A 15,870-nucleotide genomic window follows, 5' to 3' on the forward strand; every position below is an offset into this window, starting at 1 on the left:
TATTATGTGTTGGTTTATTTGTTTCTTAGTACGTAGGTGTGTATGCTGACTCACCAGCCTATTTTAAAACACAGGTTTGCACTTTTTTCTCTTATGACTCAACTTCAGTCATTTCATTGTAAATTATTACAGCTATTAAAAGGGAACTTTGCTGAGAAGGCTGTTACATTTAAATAAAATGGCCTGTTGCAACCACTTTGTTACTATCAGTCTTCTATCCTAACCCAAAAGGGTTAAAAACATATTTGCAAGTTGTATGCAACTTGGAGAGCTCAGCTGATCTACCCAAACCTTGGAAAACTGAAGCTGCTTCTGTGCCTTACCACAAGTTCAAAACAAGCATAATTAAGATCAATTGATCAGAGTTTCGGTGACATAACGTTATCAGCGTTGTTAACCACCATTTTTGTCCTCTGCATACTGCCACAGTGGAGCTCTGAAGGTTTCCAAGTAAAATAACACTTTGGGTTCCTTGATAGTTCTTTCACTTTCCAAATACTTTGTAAGCTAGAGAGAAGGGTTAGGATCCTGGTTACAAGTTTCATGTACTTTGTATAACTATTCAACATTTCTAAAATAGGAAAACAATTTTTTTTGAGGAGTAATGGCTCAAGTGGTCTAAGAGCTTCTTCAGCAGCAGCACTGGTGCTAGAAAAACTAGCAAGGGGAGTCAGAAGCAAAGTGGCCCCAGTTCTTTCTCAGCAGCCTAAAAGAGGGGAAAAAAGGTTACTACAGCATTGAACAGCGTGGAAGTCTAACCCTGTGTAACATAACCTGTTCTCATGGGGAAATACCCCAATAGTTCCAGCACTGCTCAGAAGGTCATCAAAGTAATCTCAAGTATGTTCTCACAAAATTCTGGAATAATCCCCGACTTTTACTTATTTTCAGTTTATACCATTCTGAATTTTTGGCAGTTTTATGCTTCAAAAACCAACATAAAAGTAGTCTTCCCCAATGTTTTAAATATTAGACTATGTAATGATTTTGGTGTGGTGTTTATTTGTTTTTTAAGCATACTTGTAGTATTGTTTTTAATGAGAAATGAGTCTTAACCTCACTGCTGTTATCTGAGATAATCATGGAATTATTTGTTGCATCAGCTACAAGCCCAGCCATCCAAGAGAATTGGGTCTAAAAGAGAAAACAACAAAAATTCACGCAAAAATATTCCATCTCACTTCACATACAGAACCTAGATTGGATATTTTTAAAAGATTCCTTCTTTTCTTTGTCTAAAAAATTATTTCTCTTGACTCTGTTGTTCTGAGACAGCTTCAAAGGTTCAGTTTGTGAAGTCCTTGGAGTCAGAACCTGGTGACAAGGATGACATGGTATTACTGAATGAGATCCTCAACGCTTCCTCCCTGGATGAGGGGGAATTCAGCAAAGAGTGGACAGCTGTTTTTGGACAGGCTGCACTTGCTGATCTCTCTGTGAACTCTTCAGCTGGAGATGTGGAGAACGCTTCATCTTCTGGGGCACCAACACCATCAGGCTACTTGCCCTCACAACTGTTAGACCAAAACATGAATGACTTGCAATCATCTTTGCATGGTGAGAGCTTATCTTGTTCTCTTAGCGTTTTGGTTTTGGCTTTAGGTTTTCTGCTATGTAGAAGTATGGTGACAGCTTATGTTGTGCCACAGCTGCAGAAACCCAGAAGGTAAAGCAGAGCGTGCCTGGAGGAAAACATGAGTGGCATATTTGGTTTTCTAGCCCTGCTCATCCAGTGCTTGTGAATGAAGTGCCCTAAAACCTAAAGTCAAAATTACTGTCTTTCATTGAGCTTCCTGAAATTTTATGTAGGCCTTTGGGATATTATTTTTTTTTCTGTAACAGAAAATCTGTTTGAGTGGGTTTTGCTATTTAAATCACAACTTCTGTCTCTGTTAAGGGACCAGAGAACCTAAAATGGGTTACTGTATTTTGTCTGGAAATACTATTTTTAAACAACTTAATGAAAATCAATTGCACTGGATTATTTCTGGGTTTTTTTCAAAGAATCCCATACTGTTGTGTGTAGGGATATAGGTAAGGTAGAATGCATTGTCTCATGCTGGCAACCATACAGGTGGATTCCTCTTGTAGGCTGGTTATCTGCTGATGCGACCCTTTCTTCTATGCATTCATTTTCTTGGGTTTTCCATGCTGCTGTGGGGAAAAGAAAGGAGAGGGGGGGACTAGGGCAGAGTTTTCCTGCTGCTGCTTTGGCCTTGATGGAGGGAGGGAGGAAGGCAGGCTGGTGGTAACCAGCCAACAGCAACTACCTTTGTCCTCCTCACATTTTTTCTAGATTTTTTCTAGGGCTTTGCAAGCTGGAAGAGAGCCTTCAATTTTTGAGTTCTGTCCTAAGTTAAATCTCATTTGGGGAAGAGTGACACAGGAAAGGCTAGCAGGCTGATTCCATCCTGAAGACTGCTTCTTGGAACCCATGCAACTGGTGGCAGTCATACATAAAGTAAAATCACCTGTGATGTTTTGGCAGGAACTAGAAAGTCAAATTTACCTTACAATTGATACAGTTACCACCACCACCCCTAAAGCAAGATATTTGGGTTCACGGACTTCAGTGCTTAGATGGAAACTGGGGGAGTGACATTTGCCGTGATGCACAGTTTTAGATGTATTTTTATGATGAGGAACATGCATATGTGAGTATGACTGATAGAGAGTAGGATTTGACCTTATAAAACACAAGCTAAAAAAATAATGAGAATTAGTTGTTGCATTGTCAAAACAGTTTGTAACCAGAAGCAGACATAGTATCTATTGAAAGGGGGAAAACAAACAGTGAAAAATACCTTTCCTCATACAGAGACATAAACACATCTTAAGCAAATTACTGAAAATAGCAACAGAAATATTATGGGTTATTTTTTTCAGAGTTTTTACATGTTTCTAAATATAAACATGTTTTAGAAGGAAAAATATTTTTGAGGTGTCGGTGGCAAACAGGGCTGGGCATCCTCTCTGAGGTGGTTGTTAATGCTTTCATTTGCACAATACACTGGCATTGGCTGCACTGTTAGCACTTCAAAATCAGAACTCAGGTGTGTTGCATTCCAGGAACACTAGAAATGGAAAATCCATTGCAGTCATCCTGGCATCCCAGAATCTTTTTGTATAAGAAAAAGAATAAATCTGTATTGGAAGAATAAAATATGTTGATGTTTTCAAATGGATTTCCAAGGTTTTGGCAGAAGATGATGGTAATTGATCTACTGGCATTTGAAAAGTCAGGGCTAATCAGATGAGTGATTGTATCTGATAATCAGCATGTTCCCAGCTGACTCTAGTTGCCAAGGAAAATGTCTTTCTTTAACTTTATTAGACTATTTTTCTTATTTTTTTTCTTATTTTCTAACAGAAGGTGAGATTCCATCCATTTTGCATCTTGTGAAATCTCATCTTTAATCTTAAACTGCATATCGTTTCACTTCGCAGCACTTCTTTGACCTTCTCAATGAATTTGGGAACAGACTTTTTTTTTTAAATAAAATACTAACTGCAGTATAAACATACCTAAACATACGAGTTGGAAGTATTAGAATATATGAATTATGGATATTTTTACTGAGGACTGGTGATGCATCTTTTACATGTGTTCCCCCTCCCCCAGTTGGTAGAATTGCTTCATAATTATTCAGTGTGAGGTGCTACACTGGAGCCTCAATGTTGCATACTTCCTGTGTGAATTTGGCCTTAAAACCATAAAGATTCTTAAAACTCACATGCTTAACTTTAAGCACATTAACTTTTCTATTAACTTCAGTGGGATTACTTACTTATTTTACGTTAAGCACGCTCATAAATCTTTGGGGCTTTGTTTTCTCTCTGCCTCAGATCTTAATCTGTAAAACAGGCACAATGCTATGTAGGTTATAAACTCTTACGGTCAGGAATTCCCAGCTTGGAGTTTTCTCTGGCTGTATTTATAGGCAGGATCTAGCACAATGGGACTTTGAATTGCTATGGGACTACCAGGTGCTGCTTTAAAATACGTATAAATATGTGTGTGTGTATACATATATATATATTTACACACACATATGAAACAAATCTGCTGTGCACAGTCCCAACAAACCTTTTTAGTTTCTCCTCCAGATACAGCTTTGTAGTTTCACCACCTTTCCACTGTTTCAGAGAGAGCAGTGGCTTTCTCTTTCCTGATTGCGGCCTCATTTACTCACTTACTCGTACCACTAATGGCTCTTCTTTATCTTCCCTACTTGTGTGTGTATATTCTAGTTGGTAAGAAAATGTGCAGCTCACCATTTCCACTTCCAAATTTAATTGTGGTAACATTTGTGAAGATGCTAGCTGAAAAGTAAGCTGTTTGGTTTCCTTGCTGTCTCGGCAATAATCTTTTGTCTAGTCACGTAACAAAGCCGTCCTTTGAACAGGCAAACCAGAACAGGCTTAGGGCCAACAACTACTTTCACATTGATAGGCTGCAGTTTGGTTTTGAAAAGCAAAGTTGTTCCTTGTAGCTCACTGTGAGTGGACACTAAAGACGTAATTCATGAAAGTAAAGTATTCAATAAAAATTCTGTGTCAGTCTTTCCCAATACCTTCATAGATGGGTAGGTTCATTACAAAAGCATCCCACATTTTCTGGAGCATTTTTGGTTAGATGTTTTTGTTGCTGCTGTTAGGTTCCTTTTGTTTCCTAAGAGGTATTTGAGCTACCTGCGTTTCAATGAACAGAGAACCAGACCATCTCTCACAGATGTGCTACTTGCCAAGCCTTAGTCCAGGGACTCAAAAGGAGGGCTCCAAAGGAGTTAACTAGTCTGCAGTGTTTCACTCTGTGGTCTGCCAGTCACACAGTGTAAACAAACATCAGAGAGGTCTCAGGGAGCCAACTCCTGATCTCACTGAAGTCCCTGGGACTTGCACAGAAAGTTTCCAGGCAGCACTCCCATTCATTTCTTTGAAATTAGGATTTGGCCCTATTAGCTTAAGCCACTCAATTAATCCGTTGCCATCCGCTGACATATTAAAACACTCACTTGCAATACCTCTCCAAACAAATAAAAGCATTACAGTTTACTATAGTTGTGCATAATGTCCTCTGCCATTCTCCTCTTCTGTAACGCAAGCAGAGAAAATACCTGAAAAAGTATGTCTTTCTGAAGTGTTAACGCCATACTTCTCATTATTTACGAATCAGATTTGCTTTTTGGAAGTTTAAACTGTAAAAATCTCTTTTTCGGTGGGCACAGGCTAGCTCATAAGCCTTTATCACCTTTGCCTAGAACAAATACATGTGAGTGCTCTGCGTCCTGATTTTGAAGTGTCTGATTTGTTTCCTTAGTGATACAGAGGATGCCTGTGGCTTTAAGTTTCCTTCCTAATTCATGTGATTTTATAGAAACGCTCTTCTTGCTTCTCTTTAACAACACAGCTTGGGCTTCAGACCTTTTATAGTCAAGGTAAGATCAGAGAGTGAGGAGAATAATCCGCTGGAGAGAGGAAGGGTTTATGTGGCTGTTACAGTAACTGAGGGCACTGGCTACCAATATCTGACAGGGCTCTCAAAAGAGGAGAAAGTAAGGGGAGGAAGGACAAAGAGAGTAGAAAAGGATGTGAACTTGTAGAAAAAAGAGACTGAATAAGGAAACTAACTGTGTGCACAGCTGAGTATCCTGTTTGCAGTACTACAGAATTAGATCTACTGGATCCCAGAGACAGATGGATAATTGATCAGGTCACGCTTAAAGGAGTTATTACTGAAATTAAAATTATGACCTCCAGTCCTCTAAATATGATAAAGCATAAGAATTTAGATGTCTTAAGCCAGGGACAAAAATGCTCCATTTTTTCCTAGTATGATTCCTTGGTATGACACCCCTAGTTCATTTTGCTAGCCTACCTCATCTGGCCTCATTAACTATATTTTTCATTACTCTTTTGTGGCTACAGAATATACATGTAAGAACAAAAAGTTGTGAATACCCAGTTTTGCTTTTTCCTGCGTAGTTACTCTCTCCCTGTTGAGAACATCCTTTCAAGTGAAGAAAAAAATTAAATACTTCATTAAAACCTACTTTTAAGTTAACTTGAAGTAGTGCATCTTGAAATTAATTCCTCCAAGTGTTTTGCAAGAAATTATTTTTTTCAGAATTCATAACTTCAACATTAAAAATCTAAGGTCTCTCTGGAATAGTTGATGAAATTAAATTTTTTGCTGGAATAGTTGATGAAATTAATGTCTTTGGAACTGTAAAAGTAAAGAAAGGTGGAAAAAATGTTTAGCATGTGTGACATTTTTGCCCAAATCTAAGTGATATTCTTCTCCCTTACAGCTATGCTTGACTTGATTATTGTGCTGTCCCTTCTGTGAACAGGTATTAACTGTGATTAGGTAAAAGGGAAAAAAAAATATTTTTTTGGCCAGGTTAAAGGTTTGAAAAGAGTACAGTTGCCTGAATCTGGAGGTGATGAAACTGATCCAGAGATATTCCCCTCCTAAGGATACTGCTTGTCTGCAGCATCTGACTCCTGATTTTTTGTGTTTGAGAAAAGATATAAATGGCCATAACCATAATATTCTGCTCCATCGTCTGAGGTGTGCACTGTGCTTAGAGGGTGTTGGAGTAAAAGTAATTCTTCATGCTAATGCTGCTGCATTATTGAATTTTAGGATGGGCAGTTAACAGTGTGAGCCCGCCATCTATACCACAGCCAGCACAGAAACCGAACAGCCTGAATGTGAATGCTAACAAGACGCCTGTGAAAGGTGATAGTCATGTATTTTTTTCATTTTGTGTTTCCTTTTTAGCTGTGACTCTTGTATCTTTCCAGTCCTCTCAGTTACTCTATCATAATAAAACCTACTTTTGTAGTAGTTACATGTCAAGAATCTTGTGCTTACTAATGAACTACTCTGTTTCAGCATTGGTTATGTGTATGACATGTGTGTGTATGTGTATTTTTGGTAGGCTTCAGTGCTAGGAGTATGTCAGGAGAGTGATTTACTATATAATGAGGGAGCTGAAAGTACAGTTTCTTTTACTACTTCAATTTTGAGTCACACAGATTAGCATCTGCATGCGCTTTGTCTAAGCTAAACAATGTTCCGAAGCTCTAGGAGGACGTTGTGACTAAAATACAGGCTACTGATAAGGCAGAAGAGCCCTAATTGCAGATTTTTTTGATAACATACATCATATCAGTAATGATCTGTTTGAAACTTAATTCACTTCTTGCAACTGAGCCAAGAGTGCATAGTCCTGCCATCTACTGAGCCAAAGCCCTGCTGATTTTGACTAGGGTTTTATGGATAAGTGAACCAGAAATACGTTGAACCCTTATTGCCAGTTTGTAGCCTATCCTGTGCATTCACATTCAATCAGAAGCTACATCAAAGACACTCAGTGCAGGGGAAAAAAAAAAAAAAAAAAAAAAAAAAATAGAGCAAAGGGTATTGTTCCCCTGCCTCCCAGGATTAAAAGACTGATATGTTTCAGCTCAGCAGAAAAAAAAAGAGGGTTAAGGTGTTTTGAAAATGAGTGCAATACCACAGCCACAGTACCTTCATCATAAAAAGGACCAGCCTTCATCTGCTTTGAAATCTGTGTGTGTGAAGGCGGCAGATACTCCAGCCTTGCAGAGGTGGAGATGAAAATCATGCCAGTGGAGCCTATTTTGTCCATAAATTCCTTGTGTCACAAAGAATGCTTTCATGTGACATTATTTCTCTGATTGGAAGAGCACATCTTATTTCACTATCAGTATAATTAATACCTGTTAAGCATAGGGTCACAAAAAACAAAGCAAGTGGTGACATTCCTTCTTCATAGCAGCCAAAGTTGTCACTGCTTTAACATGAACATCTGCCCTGTTGGAATAAGAGAAGGCAGGAGACCTCTGTGAAATCTGATGTCAGTTTAGGCACATAGATGCAATAAAATATGTTGGAACGTATTCTTGATTCGTGTTATTTTATATCCATCAAAAAACACACCCTAATACTAGAAGCTGTACTTGGGACTGGCTATCAGATGTACCCCCCACTCTCTCTCCAGCCAATACTTACTTGTTAAAACTTCATTCCAGATGAGTAATGACCTTGTGTGGCCATATATAGGGGGACAGAAGAGTCACATGAAGTGGATTTAGACAAAGGAATTTAGTCCTGTAAGAGAGGTTGAAAGTAACATTTGACTTCACTTTCCTTTTACTTTTTTGCAGGCATGCAGGTGCACACACAAATAAAATACCTTTCATGAAACAAAGCTAGACAGAGCAAGATTGTTTCTATTTTTAATTAAAGTATTCCTGTACTTAACGTGGGAGGAGCTGTATAAAATAGACACAGGCAGACAGATGCAAAACATTCATTCTTACTAAAGTTCTGTATTCTGTTACAGGCAGTGTTTTAAAATGCCATCACTCATTCCAATTTTCTTGTCAGAAATGCCCTTAGTAATAAATTAAACAATAGGGTGGCATTTGTTAGACCTCAGTCAAACATTCAGTTTTGGTTTAGAATAGCTGACAGGTCTGTACTTCCTGGTTTTTTTTTCTTTCTTTCTTTCTTTTCTTTTCTTCTCAGAACCTACAAAGAATCCTAAAGACTTGACTGCCTGGTTCAGTCTCTTTGCTGACCTTGACCCGTTATCCAATCCTGATGCTGTTGGGAAAACTGATAAAGAACATGAATTGCTTAATGCATGAGTCAGCTGACTATGGTAACTCCGTTCATCAACATTATTTTGGGGTTTAAAAACCTAAATGAAAATTAGTATGCTGTTGTGAAACTATAAAGTATGTGCCATGATAATAAAATCCAAGGGAATTAATCCCCTTTTATATGGGTACAGTTATTTGCTCTTGTTTTGTATAAAGAGTTTGCATTTATTTTCTACGTGGATTTACAAAAATGAGGTTAAGAATTAGGGCAGATTTCTTGCCAAATTAGATTATCTGAAACACTGTCTTTGCCTGAGGTGATGCAGCACTAACACTGGAGTAAAATAAAAATTGCAAACCTATTTTTTTATAATGTTTCTTGAGTAAATAAATTAAAAAATTACATAACTGAGGAGGCTGCATGAGTCAAACATCTATCATGTATATAATATATATATTACTGCTATGTTAAGATGTCAGCTAAATTTGTTTTGTTAGTACTCACAGTGAAAAACCTGTGCTGGGGCTAGTTATTGAAGAAATACATTTGGATCTCTGCAGCCATGGAAATTGTGCTCTTTCTGATTTAACTTATTAAACTGCATTACAAAAACAGAAGTCATGCCCGGCAGGCTTCTTTTTTGAGGTTTTTCTCCATTGCACCAACTGAATTTGCACCTGTTTGCAGAGGTTTCTTGCAACTGATGCTTTGCCATGCCTTCAAAACTATTCATATTCCGTTCAGAACATCTTTCATCCAGTTTATTTCTGAAGCATGTGTTATTTTGAGCTTGTTATGACATTAACTTTAATAAAATGATTTTGACAAAAAAAGACCTTTTATTCCCACTGGAATGCTGGTATGCCGTTGAATTAGTATGTAACACATCTGAAGATAAAACATATGACCAGTTTTTAGATGTTACCTAATAATTCACACTGTTTCCAAACAGTAATCCGGTAGGACAGTAAGAAAATTTGAATTCACTTGATCTCCCTTTGCCTCCCCACTCTCTTTTACAGCAAAGGAAGGGAAAAAGGATGTGTCAGTAGCCACTTAAGATCACAAGTTCTGTGTACGGTATAGGACCTGCTTTGCAATTTATTATATTTGGCCTTTTTCAGTTCAGTTGATTTTCCTTTTACGTTGGTGAAGTTTTTCCCTTCCAGTTAACTGTACACTCAGTTAGTTAATCCTTGCCCCATTATGTATTAGATAACTAAGTACCTGCATTGGAAACCTGAAGATAACTATATACATACAGAAGTTAACTGAGAAGACCTGCTGCTTCTCAGATGCAGCAGAACATCATTTGATGGCCACGGTGAGCAGCATTAACGCGCGTTTGATACTAGCTAAAAAGCTACGTGCTGTCTGTGGAGCAGGGAGTTGGTACTGACGGGAGGTCATCTGGCTGAACGCTCAGCAAGTCTGAAACACCTCTGTTCAAAACTGTAGTTTCAGAATCCCACCCCATAGCCTGGAAGCGTCAAGCTACTTCAGTTTTTGGCGAAGAAGTTCTTCAGACGTTTAGCAGTATATTTTTATATATAATGGGAAAGGATGGTCCGGTCTTCTTTTTGCACAGTACCCAGCCCACGCAGGTCCCCAGCACTGAAGCTGGTAACTAAGACATGGAAGCTGATGTAGATGCCTAACTGTTTTGAAAGATAAAACTTGACTCCTTCCACAGCATTTCCTACTGTTCAGTACTGGCAGCACCTTGCTCAGTAAGCCATCTTTTCTGAGATACATAACTTTCTTGAGCATTAGTGGGGAGCCTGAACTCCTGACTTTGAGCTGCAATCTCTGGCAGTAATTAAGTCCTCTACAGAGTGGATTAACTGGGAAATAGCTAAGGTTTATGCTGGGGCACACATACGCTTACGAGTGCTAGTTTGTACTCATAACACAGGATGTTTGCCTGAAATCCTCTTCATCTCCAACCATATTATCTGCAGTGCCAAAAATGTTAGGAGCTCAAGGGAGAGACAGGCTGCTTTTCAGCCCAGCTTGGTTAACACTGACATCGTGAACAGATTCTTGCAACTTTAAGCAGGTCTGTGGTTACTGAACTTGCTCTGGATTACATTTGTCTTGGTGGTTGCTGAAACACTTGTGGACAAGCCACTCTAGCATTTTTAGTAGCTGAAGCAGTTGGGCTATAAGCAAAGATGAGGCTGTACTGACTTCAAAAAGCTAATTAACTGTTCTTTAAGACTGGGGGAAACGTTTGTGTTTGTATTGTTAGTCACATATTCTAGACTCCCAGGATTTAAAAAAAGAACAAAACCAAACAAAACTCCTGTCTTGATTGGAACAACTAAGGTCATTGCACAAGTTCACCTAAAGATGTTCTGAATCCTCAGTATGTTTTTAGGTAGAAAACAATCTGTGAACATTTCTTTTACACAAGGCAAACCACAGCTGCAAGCTTTTTTCCTCCCCTTTCTCCCGCCCCACCCCCCAAACTGCACTACCAATTAGTTCATACTAAGCATTGATTTCTTGTAATACGTGATTTTTGAAATTAGCATTAGCTTTGAATTCTGAAGTCTTTAGCCTATGCAATTTTTTCACACTTTCAAATGAAAAAAAAAAAAAAAAGGAGCCAGAGGTATTCAAAATACAATTAATTTTGCTTAAAGAAAAGCAGTTGAAATCCCTATGTACAATGCATTATCATGAATATTTATTGAAGTTGAAAACTAGAGCAAGAAAGCTAACATCCTGTAAATAGGCATTTTTCAGGCACAAATCTTAATTACAGAGTTACAAACAATACTTCCCTACTACTAATGAAGCATATGGCATGCGCTTCTCGGCAGCCTGGGCTGCAGAGCAGCTCCGAGCTCCAGTGCCATTGTGAGATTTTCTGTGATGTGCGTACAGGCTCAGCAGTAGTTGGGACAACAGGGTAGTTCATCATCCTGGTAAAATTACAGATTGATTGTTCTACACACATAACATTCATCTTGATTTAATATACTTCATTCCAGTTGCATATTCTGGTTTATTAGATTGTTTTAAAATAAAACCAGCTGCAGAAGCCCTATGGCAGATGAAAACAGTGGTAATTGATTAACTGCCTTTATCGGGAAGTTTGTTAAAGTTGATATAATTGATTTTGGTGAGTCGAGGTTTCTACAAATCTAAGAACAGCTGCATCAGGGGAACTGGAGTGTGTGCCTAGGGGAAAGCTCATAGGAAAAACAAACAAGCAACTTTTCCAAGTAACATTTCTGGCTCTCTTAAGTGATCAGAATTTACTGCCGACATAGTAGAGTATGGCTTACCGTGTTAGTTTCTGCTGTTCCCATATCCAGTGTTGCACGGGCATGACACTGATGCACTCTGAGCAGGGCCACAAGCAGCCTTCCCCCAACACCCTCTTTTAAATGAGCACCTTTCAAATGTTAGGGGTGGGGCTGCACATGCTAATAAACCCAGGACCACCAAAGCAACAAGGTGACCGTGAGTGGAGAAGCAGCACTAGCAGCAGCTTTGCTCCAAGCTGGTGTAGCAGACAGGCCTACAAGCCCCGACAGCTCCAGGATCTGAGCCTGGAAAGGCTCAGCAGAGCAGGAGGTTGAGATGAGGACACAGCACCCAGGTGTTGTGCATCATGCTGCATCTTCCAGGGGCCTCTGTCACTCCCACCTGCCATTGCACCTCGCTGCAGGTGCCAGGGGATGCTGGATGAGCACCACACTAAGGAATGAATGGTGGCTGCTTCCTGCTGAGTATGTGGGGTGGAATAGCCCCAGGGCAAAGGGAAAAAGCTGGAAGTTCCACCCCCTTTCAGTGCAGTGCAAAGACACCACCTCAGATTGCCAGAATAACACTGACATGGTAAAGGCGTAGCTGCCAGTGTTGGGCCACTCCTCACTTTTTTGAGCCCACTTCCTCTTCTGCCCAGCATGCAGGTACTGCTTCCGCTCACTTGGTCCATCACCTACCTGCTTTCTCCTCCCTGGCAGGGCGGCACTGGGGCAGGCTGGCAAGGATGAGCTGGGCAGCGTAGGGGGCCCTGCTGTGCCGCAGGCTAGGCAGCCTCTGCCCCCTCTTCCTCGCCTCATCTGTGAGGACCTGGTGCAGGAGTTGGACCTCTGCCCGTAAGCCAGGGGCAGCCAGGGGCAGCCAGGACCCAGTGATCTTTTTAGGTTTAAAAAAGATCTAGATCTTTTTAACACTACAGCTGGGTAAGTAACCTGAAGATGAGCCCTCACTGCAACCCAGGCACACTATCTCATCTAGCCTTTGCTGTAAATCCCCCTCTGGTTAGCCTACTTTTACAATTTCTGCTCCTAGTAAACATCTTATTTTAAAACGAGCCACCATATGGGAAGGCAGGAAGCAGAGCAACAGCCAGGCTTGCCAACAGCCAGGCAGCAGAGGGTTTGCCTCAGCTGAGAAGCAGGAGCGCTGAGGCAGTCTAGCACAAACTAGGTACATACACATGAGCTGCTTCCCACTGTTGGGGCTGCCGGCCTCGCTCTGCATGTGCTTAGCACGCAGGGCCCAGCTGTGCCGCTGCCGAGATCCTGCTCAGGCACACGGAGACTCTGCCACCACAGCAAACCAGGGCACCACGGCCAAACAGGCCCTGCGGGTTCAGCAAGTCTCGCCTTGGGTAACCATCCAGCCTCCGGCGCCAAGGCGGACTGGCTTTGCAGTCAGTCAGCCCATCACCCAGCTGTTCATTAACAGTGCTCTCCTAAGCATAAGATTGACTTCTCCCCTCATCGTTGACGAATGAGAAACCGGTATCATCTTCTCTTGAAGTAACATAAGGTATTTGCCTGCACAGGAGCCCACCACATTAGACCTGCTGGAGCAGCTCCAGAGGGGGGCACGGAGATGGCTGGAGCGAGGGAGCACCTCTCCTGTGAGGGCAGGCTGAGGGGGCTGGGGCTGGTCAGCCTGGAGAGGAGAAGGCTCCGGCGACACCTTACTGTGGCTTTTCAGTATATAAAGGGGGCTTATAAGCAAGACTGAGAGAGACCTTTTTACCAGGGCCTGACGAGGGGCAATGGTTTTGAACAGAAAGAGGGTAGGGTCTAAACTGGATATAAGGAAGAAATCGTTTAGGAGAACGGTGGTGAGACACTGCAACAGGTTGCCCAAGGAAGTTGCAGTTGCCTCGACATTGGAAGTGTCCAAGGCCAGGCTGGATGGGGTTTTGAGCAACCTGGTCTAGTGGAAGGTGTCCCTGCCCGTGGCAGGGGGGTTGGACTAGAAAATCTTTACACGTCCCTTCCAACCCACACCATTCTGTGCGTCTGTGACAAAATGAGGAGGCTGCCATTTGGCAGGGAGCAGTGTACAATTCCCATCAACTGCATCAACTTTTAACTCTGTTCTATCATAGTGAAAGCTTGATGCGCCCAACCTTGTAATTAATCCATAGCGGAAGGGTGTGAAGTTTTGGCTGCTTTCAAAAAATTACAAAATTTAAATTTAAAAGAGAGAAGCATGCTGTAGCTTGGAGGTGAAGGCCTGGCTCATTCTCCCTGCCATCTATTTACACTGACTGGTTGCTGTTGGAATCTTTATGGGGTAATGAATACCAAAAAACGGAGAAAAAAAAAGTAGATAAGGGATTTTAGAAGTGACTGCAAACCTACCTAAACTCTTAAAAGAAGTTACAGCCAGTCTTCTCTTAAAACAAAGCCTTTCATCTAGCCCAGAAACCTACTCTGTAGGGCATTTCTCTTATTTTGGACTTCCACAGCTATTACGGCAGTAGGAAGGGCCCCAGGACAGGTGCTGGAAGCCATATGCTTGCTTTATCAACAGGCTGGAGAGAGGAGGAAAAAAACACTGTAAAAGCGCTACACGATTCAATGATCCACCCTGACTCCATCTAGGTGGTGGATAACAGCTGGCTGCAGGAAGCAAGCATGCTGAACCTTAACAGGAGCAGGATCTGACAAGGAAAAAGCCAAACTCCTACTATTATTCCAAGTGCAATCCTCAGAATAAACCTTTGACACACAAAACAGAAATTAAAATCACGGGCCACTGAAGTAACTGCTTTGCTGTTACAGCTGCATATTTTCCCCGGACTGTTTAGGCAGCCTGTGTGGTCTTCCACCGTTATCTCTGCTTTGAACTTGCGTACCAGAGCTTCAGAACACCAAAGTCTGGCAACAGAGAGTGACCCTCACCGTGGCAGGGTGATAGCTTGATTTTATTTTTGGAAGACAGCAGAGGTTCCTAAGAATGAGACAAGCCCTGGAAGGATTTTTCAGATCTGTGGTTCAGCTGCGTCTTGGGCTGATCTGACCTTTCTGCAAGGGTGTCCCTGGATCTGGTGACAGCAGCCAGGGCTGCAAAGGAGCCAGAGGCACGTGAGCAGTTCAAGGCTTTTCCCACAAAATGCCAACCTATGCTGCCGAGTCACAGAAGCCTGCCCAGGACTCACCTTCGTGATCATCCCAATCCCATCTACATGTGGTCCACCACACCACAGTGTTCTAGCACCTGATCTGGCTGCAGACTTGGCCAAAAAAGAAAAAAAAAAAAAAAAAAAAGGAAAGAAAAAAAAAGTTTGAGGCAGCAGAGGTCATGCTGGCACACAAGCCTGCACAGCAGGGAGATGACAGTGCTACCAGAGCCCTTGGGCAGGGCCTGGGGTCACCTCCACTTGTCACCAAACCACAGCCAAGGTTACCTGCAAGATAGCACAGCCATTACTGCTCTTCAGTTGGGAAACAATTACTAAAAGCCTTAATTGAACAATGTCTTCCTTTTGTCAGTCTTCAACCCTCCCACTCCCACACTGAGCACTTGGCAGCTTTTGCTTTCATTTTTAAGGGATGTGATCAGGGTCTCCTTGGAGGGGGAGAGCTCTTGGCTTCACCAGCCTTTGCCACGTTCATCAGTTATTATTGCCACGCTTCAAAGGCTGGATAGACCTCAGAGAGCGCAGGTCCATCTCACCGCTCACAGTTTAAGCCGTGGGAATGTCGCCAAAACAAAGTATAAAGGGAAACAAGATTAAAAAGTAAACAGAGGCATTCAGGAAGAAAGGCTGCACCGATGCTGCTCCAAGGCCCTCACTCTCACCCCCGCCCATTTTAACAGCCCATCCTGGTAGCCAACATTAAATGCAATTGGGAAACACTAAAAATCCATAATGGGTCATCTTCCTACTTGAGATTTGCAGGAGCAGATGGAACTGTTTGTCCTGGGGTGGTTTTTAATGAACAATACAGCTTGCCTGT

At 41.5% G+C, this 15,870-nt stretch overlaps 1 protein-coding gene across 3 annotated transcripts in view; it reads left to right on the top strand.

The window, feature by feature from the left end:
* The window catches only part of ICA1 (islet cell autoantigen 1), a 73,601-nt gene extending 64,775 nt beyond the window's left edge, over nt 1-8,826 (top strand). For all 3 annotated transcript variants that reach the window (XM_056338747.1, XM_056338748.1, XM_056338749.1), the window contains 3 exons: nt 1,276-1,557; nt 6,650-6,745; nt 8,564-8,826. In XM_056338747.1, the coding sequence (XP_056194722.1) occupies nt 1,276-1,557; nt 6,650-6,745; nt 8,564-8,685 (500 nt within the window). In that variant the 3' untranslated portion in view covers nt 8,686-8,826. The remainder of the gene's footprint in view (nt 1-1,275; nt 1,558-6,649; nt 6,746-8,563) is intronic.
* The last annotated feature ends 7,044 nt before the right edge of the window (nt 8,827-15,870 follow it).

Source organism: Falco biarmicus, chromosome 4 (assembly GCF_023638135.1).
Source record: "Falco biarmicus isolate bFalBia1 chromosome 4, bFalBia1.pri, whole genome shotgun sequence".
NCBI classification, from domain to species: Eukaryota; Metazoa; Chordata; class Aves; order Falconiformes; family Falconidae; genus Falco; species Falco biarmicus.